A 24,510-nucleotide genomic window follows, 5' to 3' on the forward strand; every position below is an offset into this window, starting at 1 on the left:
TTGGTTCCCATGCAATAGACAGACAGTAGATCTGTGATTGGTTCCCATGCAATAGACAGACAGCAGATCTGTGATTGGTTCCCATGCAATAGACAGACAGTAGATCTGTGATTGGTTCCCATGCAATAGACAGACAGTAGATCTGTGATTGGTTCCCATGCAATAGACAGACAGTAGATCTGTGATTGGTTCCCATGCAATAGACAGACAGTAGATCTGTGATTGGTTCCCATGCAATAGATAGACAGCAGATCTGTGGCCCAGTTATTTTCTACAGTCAGACATGAGGTGCTGCCATGGAGATAGTACTTTACTCTGTGGCTGTCACGTCCTGTGTTACTGCTGCCGGACCCAAATCCTTAGGGGTGGATAGATGCCCCCTCCTCATTGGCTGAAAGCCAGGACCCTATAGGGGGCCTCTGAGAATCTGGGAATAAACCCACAATGAATCCTCAGACCTCTCTTTCTCTCTCTATTTCTCATTCCCTCTCTCACTGACTCTCTTTCTCTCTCTCCCTCTGTTTCTCTCACCATTCTCATTTGAATCAAATAGACAGAAAATGCTACTTTGAGATGAGTGCTTATCCCAAAAGATATTCCTTTCAATATGATTATGGATAATTTGAGTGTCATTTTTAGAATAGATATAGATTAAGTAGAGCCGAAGATACTAGCTGCTTCTATACTCAGTCCAGTAGTTCACTCTGTCTGGACCATAACTCATCAAATAATTGACAAAAGAAAGCATTATAATCAGAGAGGAGTTGTGAGATTAAACATATTGCTGGTTTTATTGTTTGTTGTCAAGGAGAACACATAACTGGTGGCCCTGCTGGGCAGTGGAGGGGTTCTGCTTGGTTCCCTCTAGTACAGGTTCTTCTGCACGTGGCTGGTGATGTACTTGACGGCCAGCATGGTCTCCTCACAGGTGGGCTTGATCTGAGATTCGGGCAACAGGAAGCCGTAACGCCCGGTGTCACGTAGCTCAAAAGTGTAGGAGTACTTCACCCCCAGGTCGTAGGCCCAGTCGTCAGAGCCACCGGCAGCAGGGTCTGGAGAGGAGGAGATATCAGGTGAAACATATTATGGGTGATATCCTGGAGGATTGCGCTATAGCTAGGACAGCACACTACACACTACACACTACACAGCTAAATATACATCAAATCAGAGTATGACAGGAGGCCTAATCACTCAGTCACTGTGGGTTCATATCCTGGATAGTCAAATGTAGAGCTATACTGTAGCTACCACAGCTCTCAATAACAGGCTATATAAAGCATAAGGCCACAGGCCTGGTGTAGCCATGATCTGTATACTCACAAATGGTAGCAGCTCCTGGGCCGCTGGTGTACTGGGTTCCATGCAGACTACGGAGAGCCTTGGAAGCTCCCTCAGCAACAGTCATCTACAGCAGGAGAGAGAGACAGAGAGAGAGAGAGAGAGAGAGAGAGAGAGAGAGAGAGAGAGAGAGAGAGAGAGAGAGAGAGAGAGAGAGAGAGAGAGAGAGAAAGAGAGAGATTAGAGGTTGGATGGACAGACAAATGAGATGGACGGACAATAGGAATGAAGACATTGATGGACAGGGATCACTGCCTTAGATTTAAAACATTATAAATTGGCAAGGTATTTGATGTAACCCACAACGGTACAATACAGGGGTCAAACGTGTTCCATCTTTAGACAATGGAAGAACTGGAAGAACCTTAGTACTATGAGTGGCTGGGTTAGAGAGGAGAGGAGGGTGAGAGGAGAGGAGGCTGAGGGGAGAGGAGGGTGAGGGGAGAGGAGAGGAGGGTGAGAGGAGAGTGAGAGGAGAGGAGAGTAGAGTAGAGGAGAGGAGAGGAGAGGAGAGTTAGAGGAGAGGAAAGAACGGTGAGAGGAGGGTGAGAGGAGAGGAGGGTGAGAGGAGAGGAGAGGAGGGTGAGAGGAGAGGAGGGTGAGCGGAGAGGAGAGTGAGAGGAGAGGAGAGGAGGGTGAGAGGAGATGAGGGTGAGAGGAGATGAGGGTGAGAGGAGAGGAGTGTGAGAAGAGAGGAGGGTGAGAGGAGAGGAGGGTGAGAGGAGAGGAGGGTGAGAGGAGATGAGGGTGAGAGGAGAGGAGCGTGAGAGGAGAGGAGCGTGAGAGGAGAGGAGCGTGAGAGGAGAGGAGGGTGAGAGGAGAGGAGGGTGAGAGGAGAGGATGGTGAGAGGAGAGGAGGATAAGAGGAGAGGAGCGTGAGAGGAGAGGAGCGTGAGAGGAGAGGAGGGTGAGAGGAGAGTGAGAGGAGAGGAGGGTGAGAGGAGAGGATGGTGAGAGGAGGGTGAGAGGAGAGGAGAGGAGGGTGAGAGGAGAGGAGGGTGAGAGGAGGGTGAGAGGAGAGGAGGGTGAGAGGAGAGGAGGGTGAGAGGAGAGGAGGGTGAGAATTAAGGAGGGTGAGAGGAGAGTGAGAGGAGAGAAGGGTGAGAGGAGAGAAGGGTGAGAGGAGAGGAGGGTGAGAGGAGAGGAGGGTGAGAGAAGAGGTGGGTGAGAGGAGAGGAGGGTGAGAGGAGAGGAGGGTGAGAGGAGAGCAGGGTGAGAGGAGAGAAGGTTGAGAGGAGAGAAGGGTGAGAGGAGAGGAGGTGAGAGGAGAGGAGGGTGAGAGGAGGGTGAGAGGAGAGGAGGGTGTGACGCTGAGTCAGAGAAATACACCAGGTATTAACAGCAGGAGTGTGAGAGTTGGGGAAGGACTGTGACAAAGATCTCTATAAACCACTGTGAGAGCAACACAACAGAAGAGGGCCTGGAGGCAACCTTTGTTAAGATGAGCAGAGATGATAGATCTGAAGGACGGACTGAGAAAAGATACTAAAAATGTCCTGATATTATAGTGGTGAAGGGAGACGAGCATTAGATATCTGTCTGGATGGGGTGGTTATAGGGGGGTAATAGATATCTGTCTGGATGGGGTGGTTATAGGAGGGTATTAGATATCTGTCTGGATGGGGTGGTTATAGGACGGTATTAGATATCTGTCTGGATGGGGTGGTTATAGGAGGGGTATTAGATATCTGTCTGGATGGGGTGGTTATAGGAGGGGTATTAGATATCTGTCTGGATGGGGTGGTTATAGGAGGGTATTAGATGTCTGTCTGGATGGGGTGGTTATAGGAGGGTATTAGATATCTGTCTGGATGGGGTGGTTATAGGAGGGGTATTAGATATCTGGATGGGGTGGTTATAGGAGGGTATTAGATCTCTGGATGGGGTGGTTATTGGAGGGGTATTAGATATCTGTCTGGATGGGGTTTTTATAGGAGGGTATTAGATGTCTAGATGGGGTGGTTATAGGAGGGTATTTGATATCTGCCTGGATGGGGTGGTTATAGGAGGGGTATTAGATGTATGGATGGGGTGGTTATTGGAGGGGTATTAGATGTCTGGATGGGGTGGTTATAGGAGGGGTATTAGATATGTCTGGATGGGGTGGTTATAGGAGGGTATTAGATATCTGTCTGGATGGGGTGGTTATAGGAGGTTATTAAATATCTGTCTGGAGGGGGTGGTTATAGGAGGGGTAATAGATATCTGTCTGGATGGGGTGGTTATAGGAGGGTATTAGATATCTGTCTGGATGGGGTGGTTATAGGAGGGTATTTGATATCTGCCTGGATGGGGTGGTTATATGAGGGTATTAGATGTCTGGATGGGGTGGTTATTGGAGGGGTATTAGATGTCTGGATGGGGTGGTTATAGGAGGGGTATTAGATATGTCTGGATGGGGTGGTTATAGGAGGGTATTAGATATCTGTCTGGATGGGGTGGTTATAGGAGGTTATTAAATATCTGTCTGGATGGGGTGGTTATAGGAGGGGTAATAGATATCTGTCTGGATGGGGTGGTTATAGGAGGGTATTAGATATCTGTCTGGATGGGGTGGTTATAGGAGGGTATTAGATATCTGTCTAGATGGGGTGGTTATATGAGGGTATTAGATGTCTGGATGGGGTGGTTATATGAGGCTATTAGATATCTGGATGGGGTGGTTATAGGAGGGTATTAGATCTCTGGATGGGGTGGTTATAGGAGGGTATTAGATATCTGTCTGGATTGGGTGGTTATAGGAGGGTATTAGATATCAGTCTGGATGGGGTGGTTATAGGAGAGGTATTTGATATCTGTATGGGGTGGTTATAGGAGGGTATTAGATATCTGCATGGATGGGGTGGTTATAGGAGGGTTTTAGATATCTGTCTGGATGGGGTGGTTATATGAGGGTATTAGATGTCTGGATGGGGTGGTTATAGGAGGGTATTAGATATCTGTCTGGATGGGGTGGTTATAGGAGGGTATTAGATATCTGTCTGGATGGGGTGGTTATAGGAGGGTATTATATATCTGTCTGGATGGGGTGGTTATAGGAGGGGTATTTGATATCTGTATGGGGTGGTTATTGGAGGGTATTAGATATCTGTCTGGATGGGGTGGTTATAGGAGGGGTATTGTGGTCAGGGGTTATGGGTTGGGTCAGGTGTTATGGGTTGGGTCAGGGGTTATGGGTTGGGTCAGGGGTTATGGGTTGGGTCTGGGGTTATGTGTTGGGTCAGGGAATATGGGTTGGGTCAGGGATTATGCGTTAGGGTATGTACTCAAAGGTGCTCAACGGTGTAAGGGTTAGGGGTTAGGGGTTATGGGTTAGGGTCAGGGGTTATGGGTTAGGGTCAGGGGTTATGGGTTAGGGATTATGGTCAGTGTTAGCGGGTAGGGTCATTGTTAGTGGTTATGGGTTAGGGTCAGGGTCAGGGTCAGCGTTATGGGTTATGGGTTATGGGTTATGGGTTATGGGTTATGGGTTAGGGTCAGGGTTAGGGGTAGGGTCAGTGTTAGTGGTTATGGGTTATGGTCAGGTTTAGCGGGTAGGGTCAGTGTTAGTGGTTATGGGTTATGGGTTAGGGGTTATGGTCAGGGTTAGCGGGTAGGGTCAGTGTTAGTGGTTATGGGTTATGGTTAGGGTTAGTGGGTAGGGTCAGTGTTAGTGGTTATGGGTTATGGGTTAGGGGTTATGGTCAGGGTTAGCGGGTAGGGTCAGTGTTAGTGGTTATGGGTTATGGCCAGGGTTAGCGGGTAGGGTCAGTGTTTGTGGTTATGGGTTAGGGTCAGGGGTTATGGGTTAGGGTCAGGGTCAGGGTTAGGGGTTATGGGTTAGGGTCAGGGTTAGAGGGTATGGTCAGGGGTTACGGGTTAAGGGTTGTGGGTTATGGGTTATGGGTTAGGGTCAGGGTTAGGGGTTATGGGTTAGGGTCAGGGTTAGGGGGTAGGTACTGACCAGCTCGCTGTGATGCTCCGCCAGCTCAAAGGTGTAGGAGTAGGGGAAGAGCAGCAGCTGAGAGTAGGAGTGGATGGTGAGGTAGGCCTTGATGGACGACTTGTTCCTACGGATGAAGTCAGCAACGTTCTTCACCTCGATCTCAGATTCGGGTGAGGAGCCACAGAATGTGTCGCTGCATGGGTTGGAGGAGGCCCCAGTGGCTGAGAGGGTGAAAGGAGACAGGGATGGGTTAGGGTGAGAGAAGAGAGGAGAGGGGACAGAGGTTAGGGTAAAAGGAGAGAGGAGAGGGTGAGAGGAGGGAGGAGAGGGTGAAAGGAGAAAGGAGAGGGTGAAAGGAGAGAGGAGAGGGTGAAAGGAGAGAGGAGAGGGTGAGAGGAGGGAGGAGAGGGTGAAAGGAGAGAGGATAGGGTGAAAGGAGAGAGGAGAGGGTGAAAGGAGAGAGGAGAGGGTGAGAGGAGGGAGGAGAGGGGTTAAGAAGAGAGGAGAGGGGACAGAAGTTAAGGAGAAAGGAGAGAGGAGAGGGGTTAAGGAGAGAGGAGAGGGGTTAAGGAGAAAGGAGAGGGGACAGAGGTTAAAGCTTATATTGGATGAATGCTATGCCTCTAAAGATGTATCTCTCTCCTACAGAGTTGAACATAGATTTAAATACAATGTCCATTAGCGCTTCGGGAATCTATACTGTATCTATATAGAAATACGCTCTATACTGTATCTCTATACTGTAGAAATACACCTCTATACTGTAGAAATACACCTCTACACTGTAGAAATACACCTCTATACTGTATCTCTATAGAAATACACTCTATACTGTAGAAATACACCTCTATACTGTATCTCTATAGAAATACACTCTATACTGTAGAAATACACCTCTATACTGTAGAAATACACTCTATACTGTATAAATACACCTCTATACAGTAGAAATACACTCTATACTGTAGAAATACACCTCTATACTGTAGAAATACACTCTATACTGTAGAAATACACCTCTATACTGTAGAAATACACTCTATACTGTATAAATACACCTCTATACAGTAGAAATACACTCTATACTGTAGAAATACACCTCTATACTGTAGAAATACACCTCTATACTGTAGAAATACACCTCTATACTGTAGAAATACATCTCTATACTGTATAAATACACCTCTATACAGTAGAAATACACCTCTATACTGTATCTCTATAGAAATACACTCTATACTGTAGAAATACACCTCTATACTGTAGAAATACACTCTATACTGTAGAAATACACCTCTATACAGTATCTCTATAGAAATACAACTCTATAATGTAGAAATAAACCTCTATACTGTATCTCTATAGAAATACATATCTATACTGTAGAAATACACCTCTATACTTTAGAAATACACCTCTATACAGTAGAAATACACCTCTATACTGTATCTCTATAGAAATACACTCTATACTGTAGAAATACACCTCTATACTGTAGAAATACACTCTATACTGTATAAATACACCTCTATACAGTATCTCTATAGAAATACAACTCTATAATGTAGAAATAAACCTCTATACTGTATCTCTATAGAAATACATATCTATACTGTAGAAATACACCTCTATACTTTAGAAATGCACCTCTATACTGTAGAAATACACCTCTATACTGTAGAAATACACCTCTATACTGTAGAAATACACCTCTATACTGTATCTCTATAGAAATACAATCTATACTGTAGAAATACACCTCTATACTGTAGAAATACAACTCTATACTGTAGAAATAAACCTCTATACTGTAGAAATACAACTCTATACTGTAGAAATAAACCTCTATACTGTAGAAATACACCTCTATACTGTAGAAATACAACTCTATACTGTAGAAATACACTCTATACTGTAGAAATACACCTCTATACTGTAGAAATGCACCTCTATACTGTAGAAATACACCTCTATACTGTAGAAATACACCTCTATACTGTAGAAATACACCTCTATACTGTATCTCTATAGAAATACAATCTATACTGTAGAAATACACCTCTATACTGTAGAAATACAACTCTATACTGTAGAAATAAACCTCTATACTGTAGAAATACACCTCTATACTGTAGAAATACAACTCTATACTGTAGAAATACACCTCTATACTGTATCTCTATAGAAATACATCTCTATACTTTAGAAATACACCTCTATACTGTAGAAATACACCTCTATACTGTAGAAATACACATCTATACTGTATCTCTATAGAAATACACTCTATACTGTAGAAATACACCTCTATACTGTAGAAATACACTCTATACTGTATCTCTATAGAAATACACTCTATATAGTAGAAATACACTCTATACTATAGAAATACACTCTATACTGTATCTCTATAGTAATACATCTCCATACTGTATCTCTATAGAAATACACTTCTATATAGTAGAAATACACTCTATACTGTATCTCTATAGAAATGCACCTCCATGTTACAGTTTATATGACTGTACTCACTGCACCATCCAGCGTTCCAGTTTCTGTTGGGATCAGCACCGATGCAGCTGGAACTAGACATCCTGGAGCGAGTCTTTCTCCACATCCTGTTCTGCAGGTCCAAAACACACACCGAGCCACAACATACATCCATAAGTACACTAATTGCTGTGATACTGCATTACGTGATTTTTTAAAACTGAGCTGTCGGTTAGGGGCTCGTATTTGGAGCATGTGACTAATATTATTTCATTTTATTTGATCACATACTGTATAATGAGTAGTTAAACACCAAATTTTTGCCATCAGAAATCAGGCAGTGTCAATAATCAGGTAATGCAGTATAACAGTAATTAGTGTACTTTTGGCTAACAGCTAATGGCTAACTGCTAACTGGCTAACAGCTAACGGCTAACTAGCTAATGGCTAGCAGCTAACTGGCTAACAGCTAACTGGCTAACAGTGAACGGCTAACTGCTAACTGGTTAACAGCTAACGGCTAACTGGCTAATGTCTAGTGGCTAACAGGCTAGAAGTTAATGGCTAACAGCTAAAGGAAAACATACGCTATTGTGGGTGAAGTCGTATCCGTCGATGTTGAAGACGGGCAGAACATAGACATCCATCTGGTTTAGCAGGCCGGTCATCTCAGAGTCACTACCGTAGGTGGACAGAGCCTGGGAAGAAGGAGGAAGAGAAGGAGAGGGAGAGAGGAAGACGAGAGTGAGATTGTTATGAATTTGAGTTCTGAACTCTTTCGATGGAGGAAGAGGACAATATACCCAGCTAGCACATAACGTTCTGAGAATCATGTTTTCTTAGAGCATGGTGAGAGTGCGGTTGTCCTGTGGTTATTTTGCATACAACCTTCCCACAACGTTCTGGGAACGGTGCAGGATATTTGCTTAGCTTTGGAACATTCTCAGCACGTTTAAGGAACTTGGCAAAAAAATGTAATTTTCTTGGTATTTCCTTACCTTAACATAACTTTTCCTAAAAGTTCAAACATGGTTATACTTCATTTTGGTAATGTCGTAGGAACGTTCTCAAACTGGTTTGACATAGGGATTTATTCTCAAATAGTTCAGAGGACGTTAATGTTCTTCTGTGGGAATTTCAGTACTCCAGCATAGTTTCCCACAGGCTTCCTCATGGTTCGATTTAAAGTCATGTTCTCAAATTGTCCCGAGAACATTAAGAAAACCTTCCATTAAAAAAAAACACAAGTGAACTTTAGTAACGTTCAGAGAACATTCTAAGAATGTTATTTAAAAACCTATACATTCCGTTCTCAGCGTCAACAAACCTCTCTTTAGCCTTTATCTTGTTAAGTGTGTTCAGGTGTGTTGACCACGCCCACTAATTGGCCTCACCTGATGTTCATAGTGCTCGTTTCCTTTGACATAAAGTCTGTTTGACTAAAATGAACAGCTTTGTATGTATATAAAAAACATGCCATACTGGCTCCTTCCTGGTGGTGCACTGGACTCATTCCACGGATAGAGAACATAAGATTATAGGTTTAAATCTCACTGATACCGTGTCACAATAATAAAAGACATGTGTTTGCATGATTAATGCCGAAGGAAATTAATTTCCTATCTGAGCTTGGAGTTAAAGATAGCACAAACTAAGCTAACATTCAGTGAAAGTTAAGGAAGTTATTCAAAATCTTTCAAATAACCAATAATGTCTGTTCGCAGAGCATTAATAAAAACTCCCGGGAAAACGGTCAAGGAAGGAGTAAAACGTTCTCATAACCACCTCCCTGCAACCTAAAAATAAACAGTCTCAGAACAAGCAACATTTTTCCCTTCTGTTCACAGAACGTTTAAAAAAATGTTCAGGAAACATATGGCTTCTTTCCAACAACCTGTTGTGAAACCGAAAACATACATTCCCACAACTTCCAAGGAACCAATTGTGCTAGCTGGGCATATAGATGATATGATATAGAATTACAGAAGTGTCATTGTGCGTCCATTGATATCCTATTAAATGAGTTATACTATGTCACTCTGAGCCTCACCTCCTTGACGAACCACTGGCAGAAAGCGGTGGAAATCCACTCCCTGGCGTGAATACCACAGTCCATGAAGATAGAGGGCTTGGTGGAGCTGGACTTCTTACCGATCTGTAGAGATACGTTTGACTAATTTAACCTTTAGTTCAAACAGGTTTGTGTTGTTGAGATTGAAGTAGGCTACATGTTGTTCAATAGAGGTTACACTGGATAAGAGCTGCTACTGAATGATCCAAAATGTGAACCAGAGTAGGCTAGAACATTTCATAGACCACTTCCCAGACTATTTCATAGACCACTGACCAGACTATTTCATAGACCACTACCCAGACTATTTCATAGACCACTATCCAGACTATTTCATAGACCACTGACCAGACTATTTCATAGACCACTATCCAGACTATTTCATAGACCACTGACCAGACTATTTCATAGACCACTGACCAGACTATTTCATAGACCACTGACCAGACTATTTCATAGACCACTATCCAGACTATTTCATAGACCACTGACTAGACTATTTCATAGACCACTATCCAGACTATTTCATAGACCACTTCCCAGACTATTTCATAGACCACTATCCAGACTATTTCATAGACCACTTACCAGACTATTTCATAGACCACTGACTAGACTATTTCATAGACCACTGACTAGACTATTTCATAGACCACTTCCCAGACCATTTCATAGACCACTGACTAGACTATTTCATAGACCACTGACTAGACTATTTCATAGACCACTTCCCAGACTATTTCACAGACCACTGACCAGACTATTTCATAGACCACTATCCAGACTATTTCATAGACCACTGACCAGACTATTTCACAGACCACTGACCAGACTATTTCATAGACCACTATCCAGACTATTTCATAGACCACTGACCAGACTATTTCATAGACCACTGACTAGACTATTTCATAGACCACTGAAAATACTATTTCATAGACCACTTCCCAGACTATTTCATAGACCACTGACTAGACTATTTCATAGACCACTGACTAGACTATTTCATAGACCACTGACAAGACTATTTTATAGACCACTACCCAGACTATTTCATAGACCACTGACTAGACTATTTCATAGACCACTACCCAGACTATTTCATAGACCACTACCCAGACTATTTCATAGACCAATTCCCAGACTATTTAATAGACCACTGACCAGACTATTTCATAGACCACTATCCAGACTATTTCATAGACCACTATCCAGACTATTTCATAGACCACTGACCAGACTATTTCATAGACCACTGACCAGACTATTTCATAGACCACTGACCAGACTATTTCATAGACCACTGACCAGACTATTTCATAGACCACTGACCAGACTATTTCATAGACCACTATCCAGACTATTTCATAGACCACTGACCAGACTATTTCATAGACCACTGACTAGACTATTTCGTAGACCACTACCCAGACTATTTCATAGACCACTGCCCAGACTATTTCATAGACCACTATCCAGACTATTTCATAGACCACTGACCAAACTTTTTCATGGACCACTACCCAGAATATTTCATAGACCACTATCCAGACTATTTCATAGACCACTATCCAGACTATTTCATAGACCACTGACCAGACTATTTCATAGACCACTACCCAGACTTTTTCATAGACCACTATCCAGACTATTTCATAGACCACTATCCAGACTATTTCATAGACCACTGACTAGACCATTTCATAGACCACTGACTAGACTATTTCATAGACCACTTCCCAGACTATTTCATAGACCACTGACTAGACTATTTCATAGACCACTGACTAGACTATTTCATAGACCACTTCGCAGACTAATTCATAGACCACTGACCAGACTATTTCACAGACCACTGACCAGACTATTTCATAGACCACTATCCAGACTATTTCATAGACCACTGACTAGACTATTTCATAGACCACTGAAAATAATATTTCATAGACCACTTCCCAGACTATTTCATAGACCACTGACTAGACTATTTCATAGACCACTGACTAGACTATTTCATAGACCATTGACAAGACTATTTCATAGACCACTACCCAGACTATTTCATAGACCACTGACTAGACTATTTCATAGACCACTACCCAGACTATTTCATAGACCACTACCCAGACTATTTCATAGACCACTACCCAGACTATTTCATAGACCACTGACCAGACTATTTCATAGACCACTATCCAGACTATTTCATAGACCACTATCCAGACTATTTCATAGACCACTGACCAGACTATTTCATAGACCACTGACCAGACTATTTCATAGACCACTGACCAGACTATTTCATAGACCACTGACCAGACTATTTCATAGACCACTGACCAGACTATTTCATAGACCACTATCCAGACTATTTCATAGACCACTGACCAGACTATTTCATAGACCACTGACTAGACTATTTCGTAGACCACTACCCAGACTATTTCATAGACCACTGCCCAGACTATTTCATAGACCACTATCCAGACTATTTCATAGACCACTGACCAAACTTTTTCATAGACCACTACCCAGAATATTTCATAGACCACTATCCAGACTATTTCATAGACCACTATCCAGACTATTTCATAGACAACTGACCAGACTATTTCATAGACCACTACCCAGAATATTTCATAGACCACTATCCAGACTATTTCATAGACCACTGACCAGACTATTTCATAGACCACTACCCAGAATATTTCATAGACCACTATCCAGACTATTTCATAGACCACTATCCAGACTATTTCATAGACCACTACACAGACTATTTCATAGACCACTACCCAGACTATTTCATAGACCACTGACCAGACTATTTCATAGACCACTGACCAGACTATGTCATAGACCACTGACCAGACTATTTCATAGACCACTATCCAGACTATTTCATAGACCACTGACCACACTATTTCATAGACCACTACACAGACTATTTCATAGACCACTACACAGACTATTTCATAGACCACTATCCAGACTATTTCATAGACCACTACACAGACTATTTCATAGACCACTACACAGACTATTTCATAGACCACTGACCAGACTATTTCATAGACCACTATCCAGACTATTTCATAGACCACTGACCAGACTATTTCATAGACCACTACACAGACTATTTCATAGACCACTACACAGACTATTTCATAGACCACTACACAGACTATTTCACAGACCACTATCCAGACTATTTCATAGACCACTACACAGACTATTTCATAGACCACTATCCAGACTATTTCATAGACCACTACACAGACTATTTTATAGACCACTGACCAGACTATTTCATAGACCACTATCCAGACTATTTCATAGACCACTGACCAGACTATTCAACAACAGTATCAATAAATGTTGACAATAAAGTGAGTAATACCTTGAGAACGTTCATGGGACGTCCCTCGTAGGTGTTTCCGATCACCTGACGGCTGATCAGGTCGGGGTTAGAGGAGGAGATGGAGGAGATCCATGCCTGGATCTGGAGACACACATAGATCGAGGGATGAAAGAGAGAGACAGTGGAGAGACAGTGGTAGTGAGAGAGATAGTATCTTACTTTGTTCCAACTGCTGTACAAGGATATATTGACAGAGAGAGAGTGAGAGACAGGGGTAGAGAGAGAGATAGAAGGATAGAGAGAGAATCTTACTTTGTCCCAACTGTTGTACTAGGATATATTGACAGAGAGAGAGCAAGAGAGCGAGAGACAGGGTTAGAGATAGAAGGATAGAGAGAGAATCTTACTTTGTCCCAACTGTTGTATTTGGTGTAGCTGTGTACTCTGGGGTCTGGGGTTCTGTTGTCCAGCTGCTCTTCCATCTGAGCCTGTAGGTCCTCAATCAGGACCCTGAGACAGAGACAATTCCCCCATCAACGTACGCTGAGTATAACAAACAGGAACACCCTTCTAATATGGAGTTGCACCCCTTTTGCCCTCAGAACAGCCTCAATTTGTCAGGGCATGGACTCTACAAGGTGTCTAAAGACTTCCACAGGGATGCCGGCCCATGTTGACTCTACAAGCTGTCGAAAGACTTCCACAGGGATGCCGGCCCATGTTGACTCTACAAGCTGTTGAAAGACTTCCACAGGGATGCCGGCCCATGTTGACTCTACAAGCTGTCGAAAGACTTCCACAGGGATGCTGGCCCATGTTGACTCTACAAGCTGTCGAAAGACTTCTACAGGGATGCTGGCCCATGTTGACTCCAATGCTTCCCACAGTTGTGACAAGTTGGCTGGATGTCCTTTGGGTGGTGGACCGTTCTTGATACACACAGGAAACTGTTGAGAGTGAAAAACCCAGCCGTGTTGCAGTTCTTGACACAAACCGCTGCACCTGGCATCTACTACCAAACCCCCGTTCAAAGGCACTTAAAAAAAATTTGTCCTTCACCCTCTGAATGGAACAAATACACATCTCAATTGTCTCAAGGCTTAAAAAATCCTTCTTTAACCAGTCTCCTCTCCTTCATCTACACTGATTGAAGTGGATATAACAGGTCAATAAGGGATCATAGATTTCACCTGGATTCACCTGGTCAGTCTGTCATGGAAAGAGCAGGTGTTCTGAATTTTAATGTTTTGTACACTCAGTGTAAATACTAGATAGTAATATTATACTATCGAGTTTTATTACTTTTCTTTCTTTCTTGTTTTCAGTCTTTTACATTTTCTCTTTTTCTTTCTGCAGTTCAATGCTTTTTAAAATTCCACAGCCTGGACAATCCATGTCCTTACACCACGACTGATGGCTCTTTCTACCACAGCGGAAGCTCTGTCTTAATGTCACTGTCTCTGACGTTCAGTTGCAACTCCCGATGCCCCTTTCCTGATGAACTTAACGGCTGAGTCTCTTTAGCAGTCTAGTTCCATGGACACACTGCCTTCAATGGACCTTGCCAAGGTCAGATTACTTTCAGTCAATAGACTCTTTAGTTTTCGCTTCACTCCGTAACCCACATACTTCCCAACAGGTTGAGTCAGCGTTGTTTCCACGTCATTTCAACCAAAACATTCAATGTGACGTTGAATCAACAAGGAAAACTGATTGGAAAACTCATCCATTTTCTGATTTTTTTCACCCAACGTTTTACCGAAATCCAATGATACATCACTGAGCAGAAAGAGTATTTATATTAGTATGAAGTACTATAGTATCCAGTAATAACTATGTAACAGTAATAACAGTAGTATAGTATCCAGTAATATCTATGTAACAGTAATAACAGTAGTATAGTATCCAGTAATATCTATACAACAGTAATAACAGTACTATAGTATCCAGTAATATCTATATAACAGTAATAACAGTAGTATAGTATCCAGTAATATCTATGTAACAGTAATAACAGTAGTATAGTATCCAGTAATATCTATGTAACAGTAATAACAGTAGTATAGGATCCAGTAATATCTATACAACAGTAATAACAGTAGTATAGTATCCTGTAATATCTATGTAACAGTAATAACAGTAGTATAGTATCCAGTAATATCTATGTAACAGTAATAACAGTAGTATAGTATCCAGTAATATCTATGTAACAGTAATAACAGTAGTACAGTATCCAGTAATATCTATGTAACAGTAATAACAGTAGTATAGTATCCAGTAATATCTATGTAACAGTAATAACAGTAGTACAGTATCCAGTAATATCTATGTAACAGTAATAACAGTAGTATAGTATCCAGTAATATCTATGTAACAGTAATAACAGTAGTATAGTATCCAGTAATATCTATGTAACAGTAATAACAGTAGTATAGTATGCAGTAATATCTATGTAACAGTAATAACAGTAGTATAGTATCCAGTAATATCTATGTAACAGTAATAACAGTAGTATAGTATCCAGTAATATCTATGTAACAGTAATAACAGTAGTATAGTATCCAGTAATATCTATATAACAGTAATAACAGTAGTATAGTATCCAGTAATATCTATGTAACAGTAATAACAGTAGTATAGTATCCAGTAATATCTATGTAACAGTAATAACAGTAGTATAGTATCCAGTAATATCTATGTAACAGTAATAACAGTAGTATAGTATCCAGTAATATCTATATAACAGTAATAACAGTAGTATAGTATCCAGTAATATCTATGTAACAGTAATAACAGTAGTATAGTATCCAGTAATATCTATGTAACAGTAATAACAGTAGTATAGTATCCAGTAATATCTATGTAACAGTAATAACAGTAGTATAGTATCCAGTAATATCTATATAACAGTAATAACAGTAGTATAGTATCCAGTAATATCTATGTAACAGTAATAACAGTAGTAACAGTTCTTTATAACAGTAATATCTATATTACAGTCTCCATCCCACTTTACTCCAGCAAGGTAAAGACTATGTCAGTGTGTAGTATGTAGTGGTATGTGTTTGTTTTTGAAAGAAAAGCACATTTTTGTCCATTAAAATAACATAAAATGTATCAGAAATACAGTGTAGACATTGTTAATGTTGTAAATGACTATTGTAGCTGGAAAAAGCATATTTTTTTACTTCTTAGGGCCAATTTTTTCTCTATTTCCGCCAAAGTTAACTGCCTGTTGCTCAGGCCCTGAAGCCAGGATATAAATATAATTGGTACCATTGGAAAGAAAACACTTTGAAGTTTGTAGAACTATTCAAATAATTTAGGAAAATATAACACAATAGATATAGTAGGAGAAAATCTAAATAATTATCTTTTTTTTTGTTGAGAGACCATCCTCTTAGAGAAAGCTCATATTGCGAAATAGCTCCCTGGATGCAATTCCTATGGCTTCCACAGGGTGGCAGCAGTCTATGTTCCAGGTTTCAGGCTTGTAACTTCAAAAACTAATAAGAAATGTCAGTTTGTGTATGATGACACTCTTGGAAATCCGTATCTTTGCGCGCAATGATGAAGTTGCGCACCTGCTAAAATCGGTTTCATATTGAACATCCTTCTTTCCGAAATAAATATTATAGTTTGATTATATTTTAGGGTATCTGAGGAGTAAATAGAAACGTATTTTGACTTGTTGAAAGAACGATTACTCAAATCGCTAACTAATCAGACTTTCTGGGATATGAAGAAGGACTTTATCTATAAAAACGACACTAAATATTATAGCTGGGACCATTTGGATGACAAATCAGAGGAAGATCTTCAAAAAGTAAGTGAATATTTAATCGTTATTTGTGAATGTATGAAGCATGTGCCGGTGGAAAAATATGTTGATGTGGGGCGCCGTCCTCAAACAATCAAATGGCATGTTTTCACTGTAATGGCTATTGTAAATCATACAGTGCAGTTAGATTAACAAGGATTTAATATTTCAGCCGATATAAGACACTAATATGTACCTAAATGTTTAAAAATCTATAATAACTATTAGAATTTATTTGAATTACGCGCCCTCCAGTTTCACAGGAAGTTGTCCCGCTAGCTGGACACCGATCCTTATTTTATGTAATATCTACATAGACGTACAGAGGCCCATTATCAGCAACCATCACTCCTGTGTTCCAATGGCACGTTGTGTTAGCTAATCCAAGTTTATCATTTTTAAAGGCTAATTGATCATTAGAAAACCCTTTTGCAATTATATTAGCACAGCTGAAAACTGTTGTCCTGATTAAAGAAGCAATAAAACTGGCCTTCTTTAGACTAGTTGAGTATCTGGAATATCAACATTTGTGGGTTCGATTACTGGCTCAAAATGGCCAGAAACAAAGCGCTTTCTTCTGAATCTCGTCAGTCTATTCTTGTTCTGAGAAATTAAGGTTATTCCATGCGAGAAATTGCCAAGAAACCGAAGAACACTGTGTACTACTCACTTCACAAAACAACGCAAACTGTCTCTAACCAGAATAGAGAGAGGAGAGGGAGGCCCCGGTGCACAACTGAGCAAGAGGACAAGTACATTAGAGTGTCTAGTTTGAGAAAAAGACTAGAAACAGAAATAGTACCCGCAAAACACCAGTCTCAAAGTCAACAGTGAAGAGGCGACTCCAAACTTTTGAGTGGTAGTGTATATGTCAAATCAAATCAAACGTATTTTTATAGCCCTTCTTAGATCAGCTGATATGTCAAAGTGCTGTACAGAAACCCAGCCTAAAACCCCAAACAGCAAGCAATGCAGGTGTAGAGGTATGTAGTAGTATCTACAGTATATGTAGTAGTATCTATATGTAGTAGTATCTATATGTAGTAGTATCTATATGTAGTAGTATCTATATGTAGTAGTATCTATATGTAGTAGTATCTATATGTAGTAGTATCTATATGTAGTAGTATCTATATGTAATAGTATCTATATGTAGTAGTATCTATATGTAGTAGTATCTATATGTAGTAGTATCTATATGTAGTAGTATCTATATGTAGTAGTATCTATATGTAGTAGTATCTATATGTAGTAGTATCTATATGTAGTAGTATCTATATGTAGTAGTATCTATATGTAGTAGTATCTATATGTAGTAGTATCTATATGTAGAAGCAGTGGTTTAATGTACCGAAGTAAAAATACTTTAAAGTAAAACTAAGTCCTTTTTGTGGGTATTTCCTATTTATATTTTTGACAACTTTTGATTTTACTTCACTACATTCCTAAAGAAAACTAGGTACTTTTTACTCCAAACATTTTCCCAGACACCCAGAAGTACTTGATACATTTTGAATGATTAGCAGGACAGAAAAATGGTCTAATTCACACACTTATCAAGAGAACATTCCTGGTCATCTCTACTGCCTGTGTTCTGGAGGACTCATTTAACACACATGCTTCGTTTGTAAATGACGAGTGTTGGAGTGTACCCCAGGCTATCCGTAAATTTAAAAAACAAGAAAATTGTGCTGATTGCCTTAATATAAGAAATATGACATTATTTGTACTTTTATCTTTACATTTACTTTTTATATTTAAGTATATTTTAAACCAAACACTTTTAGACTTTTACTCAAGTAGTATTTTACTGGGTGAATTTTACTTTTATTTGAGTAATTTTCTATTAAGGTATATTTACTTTTACTCAAGTATGACAATTGGATACTTTTCCCACCACTGTGTAGTTGTGTGTAGTAGTGTATATATATATATGTAGTAGTATGTTGTAGTATCTATATGTAGTAGTATCTATATGTAGTAGTATGTAGTAGTATCTATATGTAGTAGTATCTATATGTAGTAGTATGTAGTAGTATCTATATGTAGTAGTATGTTGTAGTATCTATATGTAGTAGTATGTAGTAGTATCTATATGTAGTAGTATCTATATGTAGTAGTATGTAGTAGTATCTATATGTAGTAGTATCTATATGTAGTAGTATGTAGTAGGATCTATATGTAGTAGTATCTATATGTAGTAGTATGTAGTAGTATCTATATGTAGTAGTATCTATATGTAGTAGTATGTAGTAGTATCTATATGTAGTAGTATCTTTATGTAGTAGTATCTATATGTAGTGGTATGTAGTAGTATCTATACATATGCATACTACAGTATACTACTACATAAAGATACTACTACATATTCCCGGACATCCAGTATTGATACATATCGTATTACCCAGTCTCCATGCCACTCTGCTGCAGAATGGTGTAGACCATGTCAGTGTGGGCAGCAGGAACATGGAGATCCACGTCAATATCGATGGTCACCAGGTCAGCACTCTCAGGACTCCAGAAGTCCACCTGCAGAGGGAGACACAGACAGACAGACAGACAGACAGACAGACAGACAGACGGACGGACGGACGGAGGGAGGGAGGGAGACATACATTTTAACACATACTGTACATCCTCAAACAAGTCCTTTACAGCATAGAGAGGCAAAGTGTTCTGGTTCTCGTGTGGGAACCTAGGGGGCCTGAAATAAGTCTCTGGGAACCAAAATGATTTGAAATGAAATGTTTTCTTTTCTTTTACAGCATCGTAACCAGTAACCAGGCCAGTCCAGTACAGCTTGGCTTGGCTAAGAATAGTGAAAGTGTTTCTTATGTACCTCCATGCTGTTGGCCAGCTCCTTGATAAGGAGAACATGATCATCAAGGACAGGCTTCAGACGGAACACTTTCTCCCTGGACAACCAAGACAAGAGATTTACGCTGTTATTATAGAACACCTTGACAACCAAGACAAGAGATATACACTGTTATTATAGAACTCCTATTATAGAAGACTTTCCCCTGGGACAGCAAAGACAAGAGAAACCCAGCTAGCACATTTGTTTCTTGGAAGTTGTGGGAATTTGAGTTTTTGTTTCACATTGGTTGAGGTAATGAAGCCATGTTCTCTGACCAGTAAAAGTGAACATTTTGTTCTGGGAACATTTATTATTAGTTTCCAAGAAGGTTCTGAGAACATTGTCTCTGGTTCCAGGAAGGTTCTGAGAACATTGTCTCTGGTTCCAAGAAGGTTATGAGAACATTGTCTCTGGTTCCAAGAAGGTTATGAGAACATTGTCTCTGGTTCCAAGAAAGTTCTGAGAACATTGTCTCTGGTTGCAGGAAAGTTCTGAGAACATTTTGCTCTAGTTCCTTCAAAGTTTTCCATGGGGGGTTTTATTAATGCTCTGAAAATATAATTATAGGATATTTGGAGGTTTTTGAATAAAACCTACCATGAATAACACTGCTTTTTTATTTTGGGTAAACTCTTTTTTAAACTACAAGCACAGATAAGAAACATGTAAATTAATTAATCTTGTAAACAGATCATTTTTTTATTGTGACATGGCATCAGAGATTTGAAACTATACTTTTTCTGTTCTCTATCCATGGAATGAGTCCAGTGCACCACCAGGAAGGAGCCAGTATGGCATGTTTTTTTATACACACAAAGCTGTTCATTTTTGTCTAGTCAAACAGACCCCATTTCGAAATAAATAAGAGCTCGGGTGGTGTGACCAGTTAGTGGGCGTGGCCAACACACCTGAACACACTTAACAAAATAGAGAATAGAGAGAGTTTTCTTGATGCTGAGAACAGAAAGTATATATTTTTAAATAGTATTTTAAGAGTGTTTTCTGAACGTTACTGAAGTTTGTTTGTGTTTCTTTTCTTAATGTTCTCTGAACTATTTGAGAACATAATATTGAATAGAACTACCTGTAGGAAACATTATGCTGAAGTACTGAAATTCTTACCAGAAAAACATTCCCTGAACTATTTGAGAACATTCCCAATGTCAAACCAGTTGGAGAACGTTGCCAAAATTCTAATTAAAGGTCACACTTACATTTGGATAGTCTGTTTTTTTCACGTGTACATGCTCTAGAGATGGTCATACTAATAACAAACTATCTGTTGATAAGCTACTGCTTAGGTTACAATTAGGGTTAGGATAAGGGTTAAGGTAAGGGTTAAGGTAAGGGTTAGGATAAGGGTTAAGGTTAGGTTTAAGTTTAGGGTTAGGATAAGGGTTAAGGTTAGGTTACAATTAGGGTTAGGATAAGGGTTAAGGTTAGGTTTAAGTTTAGGGTTAGGATAAGGGTTAAGGTTAGGTTACAATTAGGGTTATGATAAGGGTTAAGGTTAGGTTACAATTAGGGTTAGGATAAGGGTTAAGGTTAGGTTTAAGTTTAGGGTTATGATAAGGGTTAAGGTAAGGGTTAAGGTAAGGGTTAGGATAAGGGTTAAGGTAAGGGTTAAGGTAAGGGTTAGGATAAGGGTTAAGGTAAGGGTTAAGGTAAGGGTTAGGATAAGGGTTAAGGTTAGGTTTAAGTTTAGGGTTAAGGTTAGGTTTAAGTTTAGGGTTATGATAAGGGTTCAGGTTAGGTTTAAGTTTAGGGTTATGATAAGGGTTAAGGTAAGGGTTAAGGTAAGGGTTAGGATAAGGGTTAAGGTTAGGTTTAAGTTTAGGGTTATGATAAGGGTTAAGGTTAGGTTTAAGTTTAGGGTTATGATAAGGGTTAAGGTTAGGTTTAAGTTTAGGGTTATGATAAGGGTTAAGGTTAGGTTTAAGTTTAGGGTTATGATAAGGGTTAAGGTTAGGTTTAAGTTTAGGGTTATGATAAGGGTTAAGGTAAGGGTTAAGGTAAGGGTTAGGATAAGGGTTAAGGTTAGGTTTAAGTTTAGGGTTATGATAAGGGTTAAGGTTAGGTTTAAGTTTAGGGTTATGATAAGGGTTAAGGTTAGGTTTAAGTTTAGGGTTATGATAAGGGTTAAGGTTAGGTTTAAGTTTAGGGTTATGATAAGGGTTAAGGTTAGGTTTAAGTTTAGGGTTATGATAAGGGTTAAGGTTAGGTTTAAGTTTAGGGTTATGATAAGGGTTAAGGTTAGGTTTAAGTTTAGGGTTATGATAAGGGTTAAGGTTAGGTTTAAGTTTAGGGTTAGGATAAGGGTTAAGGTTAGGTTTAAGTTTAGGGTTATGATAAGGGTTAAGGTTAGGTTTAAGTTTAGGGTTATGATAAGGGTTAAGGTTAGGTTTAAGTTTAGGGTTATGATAAGGGTTAAGGTTAGGTTTAAGTTTAGGGTTATGATAAGGGTTAAGGTTAGGTTTAAGTTTAGGGTTATGATAAGGGTTAAGGTTAGGTTTAAGTTTAGGGTTAGGATAAGGGTTAAGGTTAGGTTTAAGTTTAGGGTTATGATAAGGGTTAAGGTTAGGTTTAAGTTTAGGGTTATGATAAGGGTTAAGGTTAGGTTTAAGTTCAGGGTTATGATAAGGGTTAAGGTTAGGTTTAAGTTTAGGGTTATGATAAGGGTTAAGGTTAGGTTTAAGTTTAGGGTTATGATAAGGGTTAAGGTAAGGGTCAAGGTAAGGGTTAGGGTAAGGGTTAAGGTAAGGATTAAGGTAAGGGTTAAGGTAAGGGTTAGGGTAAGGGTTAAGGTAAGGGTCAAGGTAAGGGTTAGGGTAAGGGTTAAGGTAAGGGTTAAGGTAAGGGTTAGGGTAAGGGTTAAGGTAAGGGTTAAGGTAAGGGTTAGGATAAGGGTTAAGGTAAGGGTTAGGATACGAGTTAAGGTAAGGGTTAAATTTAGGGTTAGGATAAGGGTTAATGTTTAGGTTTAAAGCTAGGGTTAGTAGATAGTTAGTTGAAATGTTACTGAAAGTGTGTAGATAGTCTGATGGACTATCAATTTAAAGTTCATTTTAGCAATGTTTTAACTGTTAGGAAATATTTTGTTAAAGAAATAAAATAAAATATAATAAAATAAAATGTGCTGAGAATGTTCCAAAACTATCCTGCACCATTCTCAGAACGTTGTGGTAAGGTTGTATGCAAGTTAACCATAGGACAACCACGCTCTCACCAAGCTCTAAGAAACACATGGTTCTCAGAACGTTATGCGCTAACTGGGTGATAGAACACATTTTATAGATTTCTAGGAACATTAATAAACATATCAGAATACAGTTGTCCACATGGTCATTCACGAGGTCTCCATTCATCACCAATATGCCACATGGTAGCATAGATTGCAATGTACAGAGTCTATCTTCATAATTTTCTAAGTATCATTTTCTATGTCGTATTCTGAGAACTTGTGATTTGAAAAAATTTCAAAATAAAAGTTTGATATTTTACCCGTCGAAACGCGTCACCTCAGCCAGGGCCACTGCCACTAATCCTAGAAGCAGAAGAATCTTCATCATGTTGCCAGTGAAGCTGTCTTCACCAATCCCCATCCTTTATAACTCCTGACCCTCTCCATCTCCACCAATCACAAGCCTCTGTGCCTCGACCCTCCCCCCACTTTCTCCACCAATCCCCATCCTCATCCGAGTGTTATCTCTCTGTCTAGAAGCCTATCTGACCACCTGTTAGCAGCAGGTGTTCGTCCAGGGATACAGTAGCTTCTCAATGAGAACCTCTTCAATGATTAACAAGCTGTGATGGAATCCTTGTAACGAGTGTTCTAGAATGGTGCGGAGCATGGACAGCCAAGGTCATTGGTCTGTTCTGACACATGACTTGGAACGCAGTCATATTACAACTTATGAAAAACATCTAGCAAACGTTTTAGCAATCAGTATCGGTTGATTCTGATGATACGGAACGACCAGGTCTGTATATTACTAAGACTTTTGCTTTGACGCAAGCGTGTGGAGGCGTAGGGAGGATGTGGAAATTATGCAACCTATTGTGTAGGTTACTACCCAGTACCTCTCTTTTTCCCTATTGATGAAGAAGTGCACAACAATCAGAAATCACAAGGAGGATTTAAACTTGTTCCATTTTATTCATATACTGTCCACTTACAGAATAGATACATATCTATGGAAAGATGTCAACATGTTTTAATAACACCAAAACAACTGATCTAACACAGATACAGAATATAAACAGAATGTATATTCTCATCATCATCGTTTCTCCCTAGAGTTGCACAGTAACTTTCCCGAAATTCCTGAGTTTTCCAGAAATTCTGATAGTAAAATTATAGGAATTAGGAGGGAATAAGCAGGAATATTCTTCCAACCAGGATTTCTGGAAAAACCTGTGAATTTCGGGAAAGTTACCAATCTCATGTGCCATACTTTACAGCTAGGCCTATGACATTGACTGGACCTTAAAGTTCTGTTGTGAAGGCCTAGGACGTTGACTGGACCTTAAAGTTCTGTTATGAAGACGTAGGACATTGACTGGACCTTAAAGTTCTGTTATGAAGACCTAGGACGTTGACTGGACCTTAAAGTTCTGTTATGAAGACCTAGGACGTTGACTG

General features: G+C 39.9%; 1 protein-coding gene across 1 annotated transcript; it reads right to left on the reverse strand.

Annotated features, from left to right (window-relative positions):
* Nucleotides 1-771: 771 nt before the first annotated feature.
* Nucleotides 772-23,440, reverse strand: LOC139366651 (carboxypeptidase B1 (tissue)). The gene is made up of 11 exons (XM_071104326.1): nt 23,370-23,440; nt 19,848-19,923; nt 19,413-19,537; nt 13,596-13,698; nt 13,228-13,329; nt 9,807-9,911; nt 8,344-8,454; nt 7,799-7,889; nt 5,285-5,487; nt 1,324-1,408; nt 772-1,052 (listed from the first exon to the last, which is right to left on the reverse strand). Exons 1-11 carry the CDS (start codon nt 23,435-23,437, stop codon nt 865-867), a joined length of 1,257 nt encoding a protein of 418 aa, XP_070960427.1. The 5' UTR covers nt 23,438-23,440; the 3' UTR covers nt 772-864.
* Between the last annotated feature and the right edge of the window lie 1,070 nt (nt 23,441-24,510).

The sequence above is a fragment of the Oncorhynchus clarkii genome, chromosome 15 (assembly GCF_045791955.1).
Source record: "Oncorhynchus clarkii lewisi isolate Uvic-CL-2024 chromosome 15, UVic_Ocla_1.0, whole genome shotgun sequence".
Taxonomy (NCBI): Eukaryota; Metazoa; Chordata; class Actinopteri; order Salmoniformes; family Salmonidae; genus Oncorhynchus; species Oncorhynchus clarkii.

Bases quoted from the DNA above. Each gene is read 5' to 3' on its own strand.
- LOC139366651 (XM_071104326.1), bottom strand. From the start codon at position 23,437: ATGATGAAGATTCTTCTGCTTCTAGGATTAGTGGCAGTGGCCCTGGCT. The intron at 9,912-13,227 runs GTATTACTCACT...GTATCTCTACAG, and splicing joins GTCCCATGAACGTTCTCAAG to ATCGGTAAGAAGTCCAGCTC. The intron at 1,053-1,323 runs GTGAGTATACAG...CCTCCTCTCCAG, and splicing joins CCCAGGAGCTGCTACCATTT to ACCCTGCTGCCGGTGGCTCT.